We start from the raw sequence: 19769 nt of genomic DNA on the forward strand, positions 1-19769 counted from the left end.
TATCAGATAGGGTCTTAACTGTGATAGACCCTTAATTAGGTTCTCTTGCTAATTCCTTTCTTTTTTCTTGGGAGCATGGAAACCTCCTAAGGTTTGTTCCTAATAATTCTGATTTAATAAGTTAATATAGTATATATAATGTATTTATATCTACATGTATACACATAGATGCATATATACATATATATTATATATAGTATACAGTAAATATAGACTAGTGATAAAGCAAGTGCAGAAGTCAATTTACTAGGAAAGAATGTTAGGGAGTTGGAGGGAAGATTTCATCTCCCTTGGTCCTAAGATGCTAAATTTAATTTGTGAACATACTTCCTCCAGATAGAGAACAATAAAATTATCCCTTTGAGTATATTACTACTCACAGGCCATCACTATCATCTCATACATCAATCCAGTCTTGATTCTTTCCATTTAACAAGTTATACCTGAGATATTTCTCAACTTATAGATAGGAAACAAGGCATTCCTATCAACTCAATCCCATCAATTCTGAATCCATCTTCTCTTCTGGCTCTAATGACTTACTCCTTTAGACCTCTGTGAAACTAAGACAATCAGAGTAAAACCAGAAAATAATAATATATATTATTTATAAATGATATATATTATTCATATGCATTGCTCAAAACTTAAACTGTAAGTTCCTTACAGCATAAGGATTCCTCTTTGAATGCTTATCAGACTGCATATTGTGTCTCTCAATGTCTGTTGAATGAATGAATATGTACTATATGTGACTTTCTTGCCACTAGCATAAATTCATTTCCTTGGATTAATTTGTGGACATAAAAGATCATCACAAAATTTTAAGCTCTAGAACTTAATGGATACACAATTCTTATAGGAAATAAAATTAATTCTGTTTATCTGTTAAGTTATAGAGCTTAAAATTGTAGTCATAATGAAAAGGTATATATATGAGAAATGAGACAAAAAGAAGGCAGTGTGCAACAAAATTATTTTAATTGTTCATTATTGTGAAAATCTATCAGTTTAGTATCTATAAACTGATTAAAGATGCATTTAAAAAGATTTCTTCATGAAGAAGCTTACTCGGATAAAAATCAGATTTTATCTATAATAATTAGAACAATGGGTCAGCATAATATTCATATATAAGAATGAAAAGTAGGAGGAAGAAATAAAAACTGAGGGCATATCCTGATTTTAGGCAGTATCTCACTTTAGCATTTCTAAGTGGATTTGTTGTGCTGGGTGAGATATATACTATTTTATCAGTTGAAAAGGTTCACCAAGTTTGGTCTACTGTGAAATTTAAAGAAGATTATCAATGATGTTAATATATGCATACTACACACACTTACACTTACCTGTGTATGAGCCAAAAAGGCAAAAAGATGCTGTAATTTTTTCATTAATGAATTGCACCCATTTAGATTTAAAGATAATACTTGTCTCCTAAAACTGAAAGAGAATAAAATATAATGCTTTTTGTACACGTGTTCATACACATGCATTTTTTTAAGGCTAAAAGGCAGATAGTTCAAGAACATATTATCCTCAAAGTAAAACTTCAGTTACCTGATGGCCCTTTACCTAGCAAAGTTACTACCTATAATGCAGTGAAGAAGGAAGGGGAGAATGATGATAAAATAAACACTTACTATGTGGCCTGGCAATGGCCTATGTGCTGTCACATATTATTCCTGTTTTCTGGATTAGCAAATAGAAATAGATTAAGCTATTAATTAATAACCTAAGAAATAGATTAAGCTATTAATTAATAACCTAATTAAGCTATTAATTAATAAGCAGATTTAAAATTCTTTCAAATTTGTATGAAATAAAAAAAATGCTGTCATCAAAACATACTGTAAAGTTAGTGATTTAAAGAGTCTGTTACTCGTACAGGATCGGAAAAAGATAAATTATTCAAAACTAGTATGTATAGGAACAACTGGGTATCTATTTGGAAAAAAATGGAGTTAGATAAGATTTTATATCATTACAAATGCCACATAGGAGTAATGAGTTAAAGTACGAAACTACTGAAGTATTTTTTTAAAAAAAGAGAGGGGAAATTTAGAGGGGGAAGGCTTCCTAAATGTCAGACACTATAAATGAAAACTAGCAGATATGACTACATAAAATAAACAACTGCAAATGAAACACTCTACAAATCTGGATCACACTGACTAGAAGAAAGCATGTAACAAAGGATTATCATCTAGAGTATATTTAAACCAATATGAAAAAGAAAAGACCCAACAGCAAGGTGTACAAAGAAAAGAACAGGTTATTCAGAAAAGAAACACAAATGAACAAAGAAAAACCTTAGAGAGGCAAAACTCTGTAATGGTCAGCAATATGCAAATTAAAAAAAAAGGACATTTTCCCCCAGACTGGAAAAAATTCTGAAGACTGATTATATCAAGTACTACTAAAGGTTTGAGGTCATAGGTACAATCATATACAGTCGTGCATCACTTAACAATGAGGATCCATTCTGAGAAATGCGTCGTTGGGTGATTTTGTCATTGTGTGGACATCATAGAGTGTACTTACATAAACCTAGATGCTATATGCCCTACTACACACCTAGGCTACATGGTACCGAGCTTATGGGACCACTGTAGTTGTATATGAGGTCTGTAGTTGACCAAAATATTGTTATGTGGCACATGACTGTATTAGTATGCAAATTCAAATGCTACAGCCTTTCTGGCAACCAGTTTGGCATACCCCATTCAAAGAACATCCTCTACATCTGCATATGGGCAGAGAGATGTTAATTATGAGCAAAACAACCTAATACTTATCAATAAGAGTATGGTTAAATAAATTATGGTACATCCATCTACTCAGAATGACATAGTTCTTTCATTGCCCTCACATGAGAATATTTCCAACACAAATCATTAAAAGATAAAAGCAAGTGGATGGAAAAGATATAAATAAGATTCTCTAGGGCCGGCCCTGTGGCTTGGTGGTTAAGTGCGCACGCTGCGATGCTGGTGGCCCAGGTTCGGATCCCGGGTGCGCATCGAGGCACCGCTTCTCCGTTCATCCTGAGGCCGAGTCCCACATACAGCAACTAGAAGGATGTGCAGCTACGACATACAACTATCCACTGGGGCTTTGGGGGGAAAAAATAAAATAAATAAAATCTTTAAAAAAAAAAAGATTCTCTAAAAATATTTTCTTAAAAAACAATGCATTTGTTTTTGTACTAGACAAATCTTATAAAAAAGGTCTGGAACAACGCACACAAAACTGTTAACAAATTACCATTGGGAGTGGGAATGTATGAATTGTTTTTGTATTTAAAAAATTTTTTAGACCTGATTTTTATTTTATATACTTCTGGAATTAATTTTTTTAAACCACGAAGAATTCATATATTACCAAAGAAATAAAATATGCTGTCCGCCTATTCTGAGATAGTATTATTGGCTACTGTACAGTAAGATGTGATCTTTGATGTGCTATTGCCAGTTATAATCGCTTTGGGTCTCTGCTTTCCCTATCATCTGTAAAATGAGACGGCTGGATTAGATGACCTCTAGTGGTAAGATACGGATTCTTTCAGTTTTATGCCTAGTATCACTTGTGTCTAAGAGTACACATTCTCTTAAAAAACAAAAAAAATCTCAAATACAGACAAACCAAAAAACAAAAGAAAATACTAAACCAAACAAAAAACACCTTAGTGTTGACAGTATTTTCTGGGGCCAAGAAATAAAATAAAGCTAACTCTTCATCTTTTAGTTTATGATTCCTCTATGTAGGCATAAAACCTTAAAAAGGCTTGGAACTCAATTTATAAACATCTTTGCTCAAGTTCTATGAATATAGTCGGCCCTCCATATCCATGGGTTCCACAGTCTGAATATGTACAGACTTTTTTTCTTGTCATTACTCCCTAAACAATATAGTATAATAACTGTTTACATAGTATTTACATTGTCTTAGGTGTTATAAGTAATCTATAGATGATTTAAAGTATACAGGAGGATATGCATAGGTTGTATGCAAATACACCACCACTTTATATAAGGGACTTTAGCATCTGAGGATTTTGGTATCTGCAGGGGATCCTGGAATCAATCCTCTCAGATACGAGGAACAACTGTACTCTTTTGGTATTGAAGAGAAAAATTCAACCATGTTTTTGCCTTTAGGAAAAGTTTATCATCATTTTGTACCTTTACAGATAGTATTCATACAGCTAACAACCTCTGATTTCCTATTTGCTTGCTGCAAAAGAAAACGAATTTGAAAGTAAATCTATAAGAGGGCAAAGGAACATGTCTGTTAATACATTTGTTCAGTATCTATCAACTTGGAGTGGGGAGCAGAGCTTAAACTTTTTTAACAGCAACAAAGAAGTTATTGATCTCATAAACAACCAAATATCTACAAGCAGAAAAATCTAAACATGACCCCCTCAAGAGATATACATGTTAAAAAAAATACACTGTCTTATAGGATAATAACAAATTAGTACTTGAGGACACTTAAAACTCTTTGGAATAAGCTCTATCAATCCCTCTGTTATACTAATAAATATCAAGTCACAGTAATTCAAAAGATTCTACATGCAATCCATAATATAAAGTAGAATTTATATAAGTTAACATTTAAAAATTCCTGAGCACTAAAAGCAGTTTCATTTCTGAATAAGGCAATTATATGAAAATATTAATATCTCTGCCATTTATAATAATGTGAAGACAATCCCACCATCTTACATTTCATCAGGACATATCAATTTCTATAATTAGAACAACAAAAAAAAAGGTTCAAATTTAAACTTACTCTGTGGCCATAAACAATGCCTGTATAACACTGTTCATATAACATGTATTTCCCAGATTAATAAGACCAGTTTTCCCAGTTTCAGATTTTCCAGAAAGTCTAGACAAGCAAGACGCCAAAGAATTGGATTGAGAAGTCCAGGCACTTTGACTGAGAATCAATTTAATCTTCTCTTCACTGGGCTTAGGAAAATCCTGTAGGTCATAAAAAGGAAAAATAGTTAAAAAATATAAACTATTCTTGTAATTAACTAACACCACAAAGAAGATTCTTCCATTGACATTTAACCTTTCTCTTCTCCCACTTAGTTTTGAAATCACTGATAGTACTTGACCAATCATCAAAAAATCAAATTATACTACATGGCAAAAATACTTGTCTCCTAAAATAAATAAATATCTCCTAAAGGTAGAGTTTATCAAGTTGAGGAATACTCAACAACCAGGAATTCAAGTCACCTTTGAACTCCTTATGCTTCCTATTTGCTAGTAAAATGTTTTCAAAACGAAACTTTGAGATCAGAGAATATACTGCAGCGCTACTCAAAGGCAATAGAATGATGACTTAAATTAGCACACAATTGAATAAGCTCAACAAATAATTTGCTTTCAAATTGTGTAATGAAAATAAGAAATACCACCTTTTCATTCACTACTAATATTTATCCAGTATTAACCCTTAGAAACAAAAACTCAAAGTAATCAGGGGATGAAAAATGAAAGCATCTAAGCACAATGACCTCTGACTTTGAAAAATAAAACTCAATTTCATGTTTAACCATACAGAAAATTATTACAACAGATTCTTCTTAAGTGCTTTGTGACATACGAGATAAAATTTTCAAGTGTTAAGTGATTTCAAGCATGAGCATTGGAGAATAAGGAAAGTTGGTAAAATCATTAAGGCTTTTTTGGACTGCTTTTACCATCCAGTAATTAACCCTTAGAAAACACTTTCTGAAGGAATTTTAGTCTCCTGATTTTTGGTTGTTGTTGACAGCTAACAGAAAGTGCTTCCCTTGGGTTAAGAGTTAGATCCTTGCTTCTTCTGAGCCTATTTCAGTTATGAGAATTTTCAACATGTAAAGCACTGAAGAATAACAGCAATAGCTTTCATCTATGGACACAGTGACACCAAAGAAAGAGATTAACATTACTATCAAATCCACGACAAAAAGCTCCTATACGCACAGACATTTACTTCTGAAGTGTCAAAATGTCATACCAGTGGTACTCATTAACTGCTGAACAGTCTTGTATTCTGGGCTCAACCAAAACCAATTTGATTTAGCTAAATATATAGCAAGAAGAATATGTTCTGTATTCATTCCAGATACAAAAGAAGTAAAGATAGTGAAACCTTATATTGTACTTCAGACCTCAAAAAGGAACATTATTAATAGACTGATTTCTAAAAACTTCTGATTGAGTCTGAGTGAGGCAGGTTCTCCAAATCTTTTGCTATATCCTAATTACGCAGTAAGTTTACGAGAAGAAAGTGTGCTTATTGTGACCCAATCTTCAAGACAAACAGAATCAGTGCTTTTTTCGATCCAATATCTGTACAAAGTTGGAAAACAGAGTAATTTCACAAACAATTCAAATAAAGATTCGATGAAATATGGACATTCATGAACAGTTCATAGCAAAAATGGAATAAAAAACAGGGAAGGCACCAAAGTCAAATATCTTATTAAACTGCCTTTCCTTGATTCTAAGGTGTATCTTAAATATTTTAATACTTCTGATACTGGGCTGCAACTCTAGATGTATGTATTCACTTAATGTAGCATTTCTTTTTTAACAAATTTCCCCAAAGGTGTTATAAATTTAAAGACATGCCTTATAATTGATGGCCCTGCAGAACCAAAGAAATATGGTTATTAATTTAGATTAGTTATAGCAAATAAGAAAGAGATTACCCCCTAAATATTAGTGAACCCTGATTCCAATTGCATTTTTCAAATAAAAAGCATAGTACCATAAAACAGTAAATTGAATAGCTGGTTATAGGAATGTTTCACCACATTCATCTATTACATCTTGGGCTGCAGCTCCACAAATACTGGTGCAACTATCACCATACCTTTATTGCTTCCAGAATAGGTTCATAGAGATCTGGAAATCCAGAATAATGATACATCATACAGTGTATCAGTTCTGTTAATTGCACTAAGAAGGCTGTACTGGAAGGCAGACCATCACTTTTGAAGGAGAGAACCAAATTAACTACATGAGGAACAATCTAAAGAGGAAAAAAGACAAACATTCTTCTATTTATACAAATTGGCAACAAATTCTCTAGTCTACAAATAGAATGCAAATGTTGCATGATCAGCAAATACTTTTCTGTATGTTCAGTCACACCCTTTTTCTAAAAAAGTCATGCAGTTAAACATTTCTAGAATACCAAGGTAAATCTAGTTTTCAAAGTTACATATAATTGTAATTCCTTGTAAGACCCCTCTCCTCATCCTTATACTCCATCTAAAACACAAACTAAGGTACAAAATAGGAGCCTTAGTCACTGCTGCCATTCTAAAAAGTGCCTTAAGCTGAAAAATGTTAGAGCTATTATATTTACCAGATTGTTCAACAGGAACAAACTTTTAAAAGATAAACCTAGAATTAGCTTAAGAGCTCCATCTAGAGTGAATTTTAGATTTTCACTTGAAAGAATCACACATACTTTGCTCATTAAAGTCTACTTCAAGAAAGTCTTTGAAATAACTTATGCATGTAACTAAAATTACAGCTCAGGCTACAGGATTCCCTTTCTTTTGGATAAGCATAGGGATGATGTCCTATGTTAGCATGGTTATCCTTACTAATCACCCCCACTCCCCACCTCCAAAAAGAGGAGATGCTTCTAAAAATAAAGGGAATCAGAAACTTCTATTATTTTTAAGGAACTGAGGTTAAAAATAAAAGGGAAATCTAAAATGCTCATTGCTCATAAACATGTAGAAAACTATTAGTATTGATAATAAGCACAACAATGTCCTTTCATTATAAAATTAGACTAAAAACTCAATACAGAGCCAATCATATATTTACGAGGTTATTAACAAAATAAAACAAGCTCTATTTTGCAGAAATGGCTCATTCCATCAGTACAGTTCTATACTTGCTCCAACTAATTGTTAATGATAATCTGATACTACATATTTACCCTTCATATGTAAAAGGAAGGCTTATTATATTCTATTTGTAGAACATTTTTTTGGTTGCTAACTTGTGATAAAAGCAAAGTTATAGCTCTACAGCCTTATCCTCAAACGGCAATAACAACAACTATAGTAATGTCCCAATCAACTTCCTTTCCCTTCCCCTAAAAAGAACACTCATGTTCTTAAATTAACATTGCTATTCTCATTCTGCTCTGTCTGGTTTTACTCTTATGCTTGAGGTCCTAAATCACATTTTAGCTTTTACACTATCTTCTTTAATCTTACCTCCATCAAAGGTATTAATTTGACCATGAAACTACCAGTTCCTAATAAGTTCACTCCATTGCTATCATCTCTATATTTCTAAGCAAATGTGAATTATAATTTTGCTCCATAAAGCCATATCTATCAGGTACTCTCTTGCTAAAATAGTCAGAAATCCAAAATTATTTTGTTTCCTCAGAGGTGAAGAGAGAGAGACGCAAGAGAAGAAGGGGAAAGAATTTTTTAAATGATTATTTAATTTACAATTCCAAATCTTCCAAAAGCTTTTCTACTGTAGATTTGGTCTTTGCAATCAGGTAATATAGCTGTCTACTATTATATCTTATATGGTCAAAATTATCACTGACACAGAAATAAGACTAAGTTCTTCACAGGCATGTGGATATATATCCAAACAGGCCAACCTTCTAAATGCTTGAAAATTGACTTTTTTTGAACGAGCAAATCTAAATATTTGTAGATATTATTGTAATACTCATCAAACATAAGTTGCTATTTGAGAAAATGTGTATAACTTATTTAATTAGAAGCCTTTATATTTTTTCTTCTGTTTCAAATAATTTTTTCCCCACCTATAAAAAGCATATGAAAAGTAACTTGGTCTGTAATAACATATAACATGAATCTTGGTTTGCTCTAAAATACTCTAAACATATAATAAAATGAATAATGATGCTGGTGATTCCAGATTATTACTCATACTAGCAGCTCCTAAACTCAAGTCCTTCGCTGAGTTATTTAGAGTTAGAGGTGACTTAACTACCACATGACCCACTACTAGATGCCCAAGTTAATTTTAGTTGAGTAGCAAGTAAGGCTACACACAGTATGTAGGCAGTAATTAGGTATTTGTTTATAGGCTTTACTAAACCAGATCATAATTTTCAATTTCAGATCTAACTGTTCCTTAAATGAATGATTTCATATTTGCTTATTACAATAAGCCAAATATTTCAAAGTCAACTATTTGTTATTTCAACTACTTTTTTTCAGAAAAAAACCAATACAAGAAAAGGAGATATCTTCCTTCGTTTAAAAAATTGTGAGCAAAGAAACAGGTTTAGAATATAGCATAAGTGACTAATCAGAGAGATAAGAAATGTCCTCAGTGTAAAGAGCAATAAGCACTAGAATGGGGCCACATTAGAATGGGACCGGCCCCCTGGTGTAGCGGTTAAGTGCACGCGCTCCGCTGCTGGCGGCCCAGTTCGGATCCCGGGGCGCACCGATGCACCGCTTGTCCAGCCATGCTGAGGCGGCCTCCCATATAAAGTGGAGGAAGATGGACACAGATGTTAGCCCAGGGCCAGTCTTCCTCAGCAAAAAGAGGAGGATTGGCATGGATGTTAGCTCAGGGCTGATAAAAAACATTAGAATGGAAAATTAAGATATGTTAGAGAATCTCCTTCCCAGAAATTCTGAAAATAAACTTTTACTCAAATGGCCTATACATACTTGTACCTGAAGACAGGCACAAATAATTGATATCTTTTTTCCTTGTAAGACTTTGCTAGTACACCTACTATATTAGCTTAAGTTTGAGTTTTGTTTGTATAACAAAGAGATATAAGGATATTGATTGATCATCAAGGCATTAGGGCAGTTAACTGCAGAAATCACTCATCCTAAGTGATAACGTATAATGTAATTACTAGTTAGTAAGGTTTACTTACTACAAAGCCTGCAGATTTTCCTTCAGTGGAAAGGAGGCACTGAGCAGCCTACGTGTGTAATATAGTACTCTGAGGCTAGTTATATTTCTAGCTAACAATCAACAATTGGAATTCTGCACTTCATCAGTCTCCTTTGAATTCGTTTGTGGTGGCTCAGTATTCCTAAGATTTTTACATTGCAGGTGTATTGAATGAGTTTCTAGGCTTGCAAAACTGAGGATCAGACCCTGGAGGAAGTGAATAATCACATAAAGCACTGCTTTCCTCTGATGTCCTAGATAGATACATGGACAGGTTCCCAAAATAACATTTTGTTATTTCTCACCTGTAATAACTGATAATCAAATAACTGAAATCAAATCAAATCAAATCAAAATCAGTGATGCAGCTGGTCAAAAGTGGTAGGATTCTGGATATATTTTAAAGGTGGAGTCAACAGAATCTGTAGGATATGAGTTGAGAGTGAATGAAAAGCCGTAATTCTGGGGCTATAAAACAAAGACTGATGTTTTCATGCTTTTGAAATTCTAAAGCAGTCAGTGGTTTTCAATCATTTTTCTCCTTCTACACTGTTCACATGTGCAACAGACAACCATTAGTGACACTGACATGTGACATCTCTCATGTAGAGCAGTAACTTGCAATTGCTCGTAGTGACTAAAGTGGAGCAGTTTCGGTGAGACCCAAAACATTCTGAAAATATATTCTTTGGAGAGAAATCCCACAATCTCAATTATCTATAATATCATAAAGCTACATGAAAACAGACGGATTTAGGACTAACCTATAATCTTTTCACTATATACAAATGTAGCTCAATATTAAACTAAAATTTTAAAACAAGGTTTTTCAATGTAGAAAGCTTGTGTCATAACATACCAAATGGAACGCCTCTGGAGAATGCTGAAAACTGAGCAGCATGTGAGAAAGAACTCCAAGAGCACCAGGTCTCACAAGAGGAAACCAAAGTCGATTAAAAACCTTCAAAGAAGACAAGACACCCATCTCAAGAGTTTGTAGGGAAATCATTAACCCAATCAGTGGTTATTTTCCTAGGGCCAAAAATTATTCATGTGACTATATCCCCCTTCCAGGAAAGTTCTATCATAAGATATGTTATTAAACTTTGGGAGATGGAGAAAGTTGGGAAATAACAACATGACAGAGATCAAGGGATTATAATGGCCTAACCAACTCTTAAAACCCCCTGATCAAATAAAAATCTTCATGTTTACATGTGTACAAGGTGATAGCTCCCTGGTCTAGTACTCATTCAATTCACTCAACAAATATTTATTGAGCACCTACTATTGCTTGGCACTGTTCTAGGCACTGGGGATATAACTGGGGATCAAAAAAAAAAAATCTCTGATCTTATAGGGCTTACTGTCTAGAGGGTGGGTAGAGACAATAAAAACTAACATGGATATAAGTGCTATGAAACCAGGGTATGATATACAGGGAATGCTGAGTGGCAAAGGCAAAGGCATTTTATACAGGGTATTTAAAAAATGTCTCATGAAAAAGGTGACATCTGACCATAAAAAAACTGAAGGGAATGAGAGTAAAACTGGCAGATACCTGAGAGAAGAGCATGATAAGCAGGGCAAAGGCCCAGCACTGCAAAGGCCCTGAGGCCTCCAGCCTGGTGTACTAGAGATATAGCAAGGAGGGCAGTGTAAGTTAAAGCACAGAGACTGAGCTAATAGTAGTGGGAGATGAGATGAGAGAAGCAGCAGTAGGCCAGACCATGTGACACTTTATGTCACACTTGTAGGGGACAAAGGGCAGGAGCAGGGAGGCACCACAAACAATGCAGTAAGGGATGATGATGACTTTGGATGAGAGTGGTAGTGATGTAGCTGGTTAAAAGTGGTAGGATTCCGGATGTATCTTAAAAGTAGAGTCAATAGGATTTGTAGGATATGGGCAGAGAGAGAATGAAAAGACACAAAGATAGCTTCAAGGTTTTTGGCCTGAGCAAGTGGAACGATGGAGTAGACATTTAAGATGGGGAAGACCAGGTCTGGGAGGGAAAAATCAGGGGTTAGATTGCAGATAAATTAAATTTGAGATCCAAGTATAGACAGTTGAATACATGAATATGGAGTTCATGGGAGAATAACGGACTAGAAATACAAACTTTGCAGTCATTAACTTAGAGATGTTACTTAAAGCCATGGGACACATATACTGTGTGTATGAACTGAGAAGAAAGTGGACCAAAGACGAAACTCTGAGGCACTCTAAAGTTAAAAAGATCCACTAAAGGAGAATGAGATTCCAGTGAACTAGGACAAAAACCAGGAGAGTATAATGTCCTGGAAACTAAGTGAGGAGACTGTTTCAAGGAGTGATCAACTGTGTCAAATGCCACTGACAGGTCAAAGGAGAGGAGGTGAGAAATAACTCCTGGGTTTAGCAACATTGGAAAGCACTGGTGTCAAAGACAGTTTTGGCAGAATAATGGTAGTAAAAGCTTGATTAGTTGGATTAAAGAGATAATGGGAAGAATATGTTTTCATATTAGATATGTGAAAACAGCAAGATTATTTTAATTACCTATACTTAAAAAGCATTTTTAATTTCTAAAACCTATTGAAAATTATTCAAAACAAAACCAAAACCAAGAATGTATTCAAAATTAGATACTTTAAACGGGATAACCCAAAGACAAAAAGATTGATTATACAAGTCCATACATTCTAATAGATTTATACACTCCCACTTACCAGTTCTATTTTGAGTAAAGTAACATCTATCAAAATAGTAAACTTCTGGACAGCTGCTAGTCCTTTCAGGAGTGCAATCACCCAGGTATCCACATGCTGAGCCAACGGCCAGGACAGCCAGTCAATCATTCTGAAAATTGAAGGAAACAAAACTATCAGTGTTGAAAATATTTTCAACATTATTTAATTAGGAATAACAAGACTTACAGTAGATAACCACCCACTTTGTGACTCAATATTTATTGAGCTTGCTTGTGAAAAGCACTGTTCAAGATGTAGAAATGAGTATAAAGGGTGTTTGTACTCAAGAAGTTTCCAATCTTGTAAGCTGACAGTTTCTTATATAACATATTTCCATAAAAAGAATTTCTGATAAATTATCATTTCACATAAATGCAGAGTTTTAAATTTATGCTATAGAGTGGTATCAAGAATTTATTAGGCAAATTTACTCTAAAAAGAATAGTTCAAATATAGCTATCTGAACTAAGACATATGGATATGAACCAAAACTTTTCCTTCCAGGTGATTAAGGTCTAAATATGAAATGCATTGTTAAAAAAAACTGTATTTTTGAATTGTGAAACAGGTTTCTTTGTCCCTTTCAAAATCCTACAATGCAAAGACAACAGAAGGAAACTTCAAATAGATAGAACAGTACTGAATTTGTAAATATCCTAAATGGCCTCATTTTGCATTAATGAGTATTTCTCTTCTTGCATACCAACCCAGTTTAATGGAAATAAAGACAAAGTAATGTGGGGTCTGATGCAAACTGTTCCTAATGTTAGTTAGACATCAACCAATCAACCACAACGAAGACTGGTACAACTCTTTTGGAAAGCAATTGGGCCAAATGTTCATATTATTTAATTCAGTAATCCAAAATGGGGGATTATATAAGAAAATAGCAGTCAAAAAAACCAAGTTTTGAAAGTCAGAGTGATCTTGTTTAAAAATCTCATTTTGCCATTTATTAGCTGGGTAACCCTAAATACTTATGGAAATTATTTAACCTCGTGTCTCAGTTTTGTCATTTGTAGATTACAGATAAACATGCTTATTTTACAGAGCTGATATGAAGATTAAATGAGTTAATATATGACACTGGACATACTCATTGTGAATGCCTCCCACCAAATATTAACACATAGCAATAAATAAATAAATACCTTGATTGTACAAAATGTCAAATATAAATAATAAGTATGTAAAAACACATGACCAAAAGAGCAACTGACATTAAAAGGACTGACTTCTAAACTGATATGGTTATTTTCACAACAGCTGTGTTATAATTATCTACATAAACACTCAAGTGTGACCTTTATTAATATTTTGCTCTTAAGTTCAAAACGTTCCATCAAACATTAAGAGGGGCCCCAAGTCCAAACGCATGTTAACTACAAGTATCTGTATGTTCCCTCTGTTTCCTACACATATTTTATTTCCCTTCTTGTTTTTTGGTCGTCTTCTTCCAACAATGATGGTTATAAGTCATTACAGTAGTCCCTGACAGCTGCTCTACATCTTCCAACTGTTGTTAGGCTGATATTCATAAAAGTCTGTGGCCACTCTATGTACATGGAGTAGAAAGTAGAGAGACCTGCATTTGTGTACAAAGAGTATATTCACTGTAGCACTATTTATATGATATGGAAAAAATGCAAACAAAATGCAAGCATTTTCACAAATCTATAGAAATCAAAGAGGGAATGACATAAGAAATTGGAAGTAAAAGTTACAGGTAAATTGATTCAATTAAGTTTAAGAGCACAAGGAAGAAAGAAGAAAAGCTAGAAGAGAAAAAGCCTTTTTAAATACTAGACAAAAAGGGAAGAAGTTGGAGAAATTAAAGTCCTCAAAGTTTGTGTTACAGAGAGTGAGATTTGTACACATGTAGCTTTATGAGACCCAACATAAATACTTAAGCTTATATGTTACCTCATGATTGAAATTTTATAATAGGTGCACAGAAACCATTTTGTTCCAAATCCTTATATTTTATTTAAATGTGCTACACATACACACGAACATGAAAAAAAAATAGAAAATAATTACAAAACAAAAATAGGCAGATATGAAACAAGAATAGGTAGATAGGAAAAGCTCAAATATAGTCATTTAAATAAACAAACTCGGTAGCTAGAATAATCTCTATATATTGGTACCTTTGAAGAGAAAATTAGTGAATTGTAAGACAGTATTGATGATCTTCCCTTTAGATCTCCTCAAGGTTTGCTCCCTCATTTCCTTCATGTCTTTACTTCATGGTCACCTTCTCAGTGTGGCCTTCCTCATCCATCTTATTTAAAATTGCAAACCACTTCCCCATACTCTATCACCTTCCTGTATACTTTTTTTCCAAAAACACTCATCACTATCCAACATACTAAATTATTTTACTTATAATATTAAATCAAATCTAAAACAAAATCAATTTTAGCATGTATAATTACTTTATGTACCACTAAGGCAGAAAAAGTCCTGCCAATTTAAACTAGAACACCAATGACTATGCGTTTTGACATTTTACCGTCTCTGAAATCAGGATGCATGTTGGAATCAATGAAATATGTTATTAGTTTACTCTCTGCCTCCCTAACTAGAAAGATGGCCAGGAGGACAGATATTTTTATCCATTTGTTCAAAGAGGTTTTGAAATAATGCCTGGCACTCATGGTAAACGCCTAAGAAACGTGATTTTAATAAATGAATGAATGATTGAATAAAAGCAAAAAAGTGCTGAGAAGGAAAAATAATATTAAGTTCACACCTAGAAATACAAGAATAAAACTGCAACACATCAAGGATAAAGAGAAAAACATAAATGTTACTGGAAAAGCCTAACTACTCACAAAAGAATGACAATTGCATTGATAGCAGACTCCACATCAGCAACAATAGGGGCCAGCCCGGTGGTGCAAGCGGTTAAGTGTGCGTGCTCCGCTGCGGCGGCCGGTTCGGATCCTGGGCGCGCACCGACGCACTGCTTGGCAAGCCATGCTGTGGCGGCAACCCATATACAGTGGAGGAAGATGGGCATGGATGTTAGCCCAGGGCCAGTCTTCCTCAGCAAAAAGAGGAGGATTGGCAGATGTTAGCTCAGGGCCGATCTTCCTCACAAAAGAAAAAAAAAAAGCAACAATAGATGCCAGAAGACAATGCAGTATTATTTTCAAAATGCTAAGATAAAATGACTATCAAATTAGAATTCTGTATCTTACCAAATCATATATTTAAGGATAAGGAAGAAAAAACACATTTCAAACAGACAAAGGCTAAGAGTGTATTGTTTCCTGGTTGAAAGAGGAAGTAAAAGTATGTACTTAGCTAGAAAAAAAAAAAAGATTCCAGAGGGAAGAAATAGGCTGCAGGAACAATAATGAGCAAAGAAATTAGTAAAATATATTGATAATCCAACCAACTCCTGACTGTACAGTAAGTGTATATGTGTGTATGTTTCTGGAATTTAAAAAAGTTTTGAATTGAAAACAGATTTGTGAATTACTGGGATGCCTGTCAAGCCTATAGTAAGGTAAACAATTCATTCCAATTAATTTGGAGAATCATTATACATTTGATTCCATGATTTCAGTTTTAAACATTTCTCTAAGTTTTTCACTACCTACAAAATACAACAAAATATCTCCTCCTCCGAAATCTACAATTACCATCTATAGTGTCATGAAGAAGTACCTGCAAAGAGCTTGGGTCATACTTGCATCTTTCACATTTGGATCCGTAGTAAGGCTCCTGATGAGAACTGTAATCATCTGAAGAGGAATATGCTGCACAAGGCTTGCCAATGCTACAGAAGGTTCAAATGACACATCTATTTTTTAATTAAAAAGAAAAAGGAATATGGCAAGAAGGTTCAAGTGAAGTATTTGAAGACAACAACAATTTACCAAAAAAAAAAAAAAAAAAGTAATTGCAGCAAAGGTGTTAATCAGGAAGCAGTTGTTACGCTCCACCTCATGGGTAGACTAACATATAAGGAATGTTAAATTACAGACCTGAGAGAGAAAGAGTGAGTAGCAATGATCGCTCGCTCATTCTATAGACACAGCTACCGCAATATAACAACTACTGTTCACTCTCACCATATTTAGTCCATAAATTATTTTATTTTCTTGCATTCTTTAATACTAACTTGCTGTTGTGCTAAAATATTCATTTGTAAAGCAGTAATCAGAAAAGAAATGCAAGGTATCATTTAAATTCCCAATTTAGACCCTCCATAGTAACTTATAACTATTAATTATGGTAGTCATTATATTGCTCTAAGGCAGATTTTAAAAATCTCTTAAGTAGTAATTAAGAGATTTTGGGGGGACTTTGCTTAAACTATATAAAAATTAAGCAAGTCCAAGGTGAGCATCTTTAATGTCGCAGTTGAAAAGTTCTGGGGAAATCTAACAGTTCTAGCAACATAGGCAATGCAAAAAAAAATTACAATTAAAAAAATCAACTCAGATACTGCAAATATATAGTTGGTAATTATTTCATAAATGTATTTAATTCATCAGAACGCATGGAGCTTATTAAAACTCTACTCTTAATTCTTGATTCTTAAGATAAAAGGAGGACACCTCCTTCACAAGTTTAATTTCGAATAATAGCCAGGGAGAATGGTCGTAGCAAGCAGGGAGGAAGTGAACATAGTTTTGGATCTACTGTTTCACAACTTACAGAGCTGGAAGCTCCAAGTCCCAACAAGGAATGTAAATGCACAGCTAAAATTCCTGGTTGAGAAAGCATTTTCTTGCCAAGTATCACTTGACTCCTTCCTGCTTTCTAAGGATGCAGTTTGTGGGCTATACCCTGAGCCCAATAACACCTATTTAAGCCCTCATACTCTTTTTCCTTTCCGTCATTCTACCTGTATCCTCTCTCACAAACACTACTGTAGACAGAAAATGTCAGTATTCAAAAACTATGTTAGTTAACTGAGATAATCCAGTAATAAAACAAACTGCACAGCCCATGAATAAAAAAATGGGAAAACTCAAAAATGGGGGGAAAACTCATTACAACAAGATGATAGGGTCACAGTACAATAACAACATGATACACAACACTACGCTACCATTAGTCACTAACGAATAGAAGCTTTATATAATAGCTGTCACCCTCAAAGCATTCCATAACTTGAGCAGAGGCTGGGTAATTAAGCAACTTGTTTGGTCTCAAAGGTCCTAGACCTCGACGTTCTGAACCTTCGAAATAGGAACACTGCCTGTTTTTTAAGGTATAAAGTGACAGCCTGAATAGGGCAGTGGGTGGGAATAAAATTTTGGATAAGGGTATTACAGTCTGCTCTCCACTAAGAATGCGTTCAGGGTGTGTGGGAGAGAGACATAATGAATTTCAAGCGAGCTTTTCTTGGAATATAACGACACTTACCTGTGGACGAAATGCTTGCAAAAACTTCTTGCAGGGAAGGCAGCAGTGTGGAGGGCTCGGCCTTCCAGATGTTCTGTAGCAAGTTACTCACTTTTGTCACCTGAGAGACATATTCCCGCAGCTCTTTCTCCTGGGTGGACACGCACTGGAAGTGGCCTATGGTTCGAACCAGCTGTTGGCAGAAGGTGATGGACAATTTCCCCTTGGGGATGCACTGCACGAAGTCGGTCAGGAGGTCGCTCAGTCGGGCACAGAGCTGCGGCTCCGGCCTCTCGCACACCATCCGTAGCACCTCCACCTGCAGCAGGCTGAAGAGGTCCAGCACCGACGGGCAGCTCATGATCAGCTTGAGGCCGTTGTGAATGTAGCCCAGTATGGCTACGTCCTTCCTGTCCACCGAGTGGTAGCCCTGCTGGAGGAGGCCCAAGACGAACGTCTTGTTGAAGAAGGACTCGAACTCTGGCCGGTGGTACCGTGCGTAGGCCTCCAGCACCTTGTGCCCCACCTGCCGCTGGAAGGGGTCCTGGCCCTCCAGGATGAGCCGGGTCGTCAGGTCAAACATGGCCTCGCACTGCGCCTCGTCTAGCCAGTGCTCCGCCGATTCCACCACCTTCCGCACAATCATCCGCTTTAGGGGCAGCGGGTGCGAAGAACTCACCAGGCCCTCCAGGATCTTGTCCATTGTCGCCACGCTGCAAGGCCAGGGCCACGGGGTAAAGAGAGAGAGGCGACAGCCCCGAGGTGGAGGAGAGCCCTGCGGCGGAGGTGAATTTCGAGCGCAGCAGCAGCGGGACGGACCACCGCCACCGCCGCCTCAGCAGCCACATTTATCAGGCAGGGGGGCCCATCCAAGCCCGGGCGGCAGCTGGCAAGCCTGGGGCGCGTAACAACCGGCACCGCCCGCGAAGGGCCTAAGGAGCCCGAGGTCCGCACTCCGCCGCCGCCCCGGGCCCGCGGTCCCTCTCAGCATCAGCGCAGAGAGGGCAGCGGGGCCCCCCGGCGGCGGGCGCTCAGGTCCCGGGGCTGCGAGCCGGCCGGTGGAGGAAGCGCACCTCCGCGGCAGGTGTGGGCGTCCGGGCTCCAGCAGGTCGTGAGATCAAACCGGCCCTGGCTCGAGGCAGGAGCCGCTGTCACGGAGGGAGTCGGATCAGCCGGGGAGAAGAGAAGGAGGTAAACCCCCTTGACCCGGATTCAGAAAGTCCCGCAAACAGGAAGTGAAGGACGTAGGAATCTCAGGAAAGGCCCGCCCCTCCGCCCCTCCGCCCCTCCGCCCCTCCGCCCCTCCGCCCCTCCGCCCCTCCGCCCCTCCGCCTGCTCCCCTCCTCCGCCCCAACTCGCGGACTCCCTCCCGGCTGCGCTCGAACCCCCTCCCCGCCCCGCCCCGCCCCTTCGCTGCTGCGCAGGCGCGGCCGCCTCCAGTGGAGTCGCGCGGCGACGCGTGCGTCGTTGGGAATCGTGTGTCGAGTCACAGGCGGCTTTTTGGGAGGAGGAGCGGAGGCGTTGGAGATGGTCGCGACTCTGGGATGGATACTGTCCGATCTCTGTCGGTTCTCTCTGGGTCAGGTTGCTCGTGAAAGCCCGAAAAGGTCTATTTATGTAAAATCTTGTGAATGCGAAAGTTTTGGAAACGCAGGCGGAAGAGCATTTGGGGAGAAAGTAAAGGAAAAGAACTCAAAACTCGGATTGAGGAGAGATCGTTTCAAG

General features: G+C 36.7%; 1 protein-coding gene across 4 annotated transcripts in view; it reads right to left on the minus strand.

The window, feature by feature from the left end:
- The window catches only part of USP38 (ubiquitin specific peptidase 38), a 29493-nt gene extending 10242 nt beyond the window's left edge, over positions 1-19251 (minus strand). The window contains exons 1-7 of one of the 4 annotated variants that reach the window (XM_087437578.1): positions 18066-19251; positions 16356-16467; positions 12657-12786; positions 10804-10905; positions 6883-7041; positions 4798-4991; positions 1350-1443 (exon numbers count right to left, since the gene is read on the minus strand). In XM_087437578.1, the coding sequence (XP_087293704.1) occupies positions 1350-1443; positions 4798-4991; positions 6883-7041; positions 10804-10905; positions 12657-12786; positions 16356-16467; positions 18066-18747 (1473 nt within the window). In that variant the 5' untranslated portion in view covers positions 18748-19251. Of the gene's footprint in view, positions 1-1349; positions 1444-4797; positions 4992-6882; positions 7042-10803; positions 10906-12656; positions 12787-16355; positions 16492-18065 lie in introns of all 4 variants that reach the window. The other 3 variants (XM_087437577.1, XM_087437579.1, XM_087437580.1) reach the window with 3 other exon arrangements.
- Between the last annotated feature and the right edge of the window lie 518 nt (positions 19252-19769).

This window comes from Ceratotherium simum, chromosome 12, assembly GCF_057802395.1.
Source record: "Ceratotherium simum simum isolate JZ-2026a chromosome 12, ASM5780239v1, whole genome shotgun sequence".
NCBI classification, from domain to species: domain Eukaryota; kingdom Metazoa; phylum Chordata; class Mammalia; order Perissodactyla; family Rhinocerotidae; genus Ceratotherium; species Ceratotherium simum.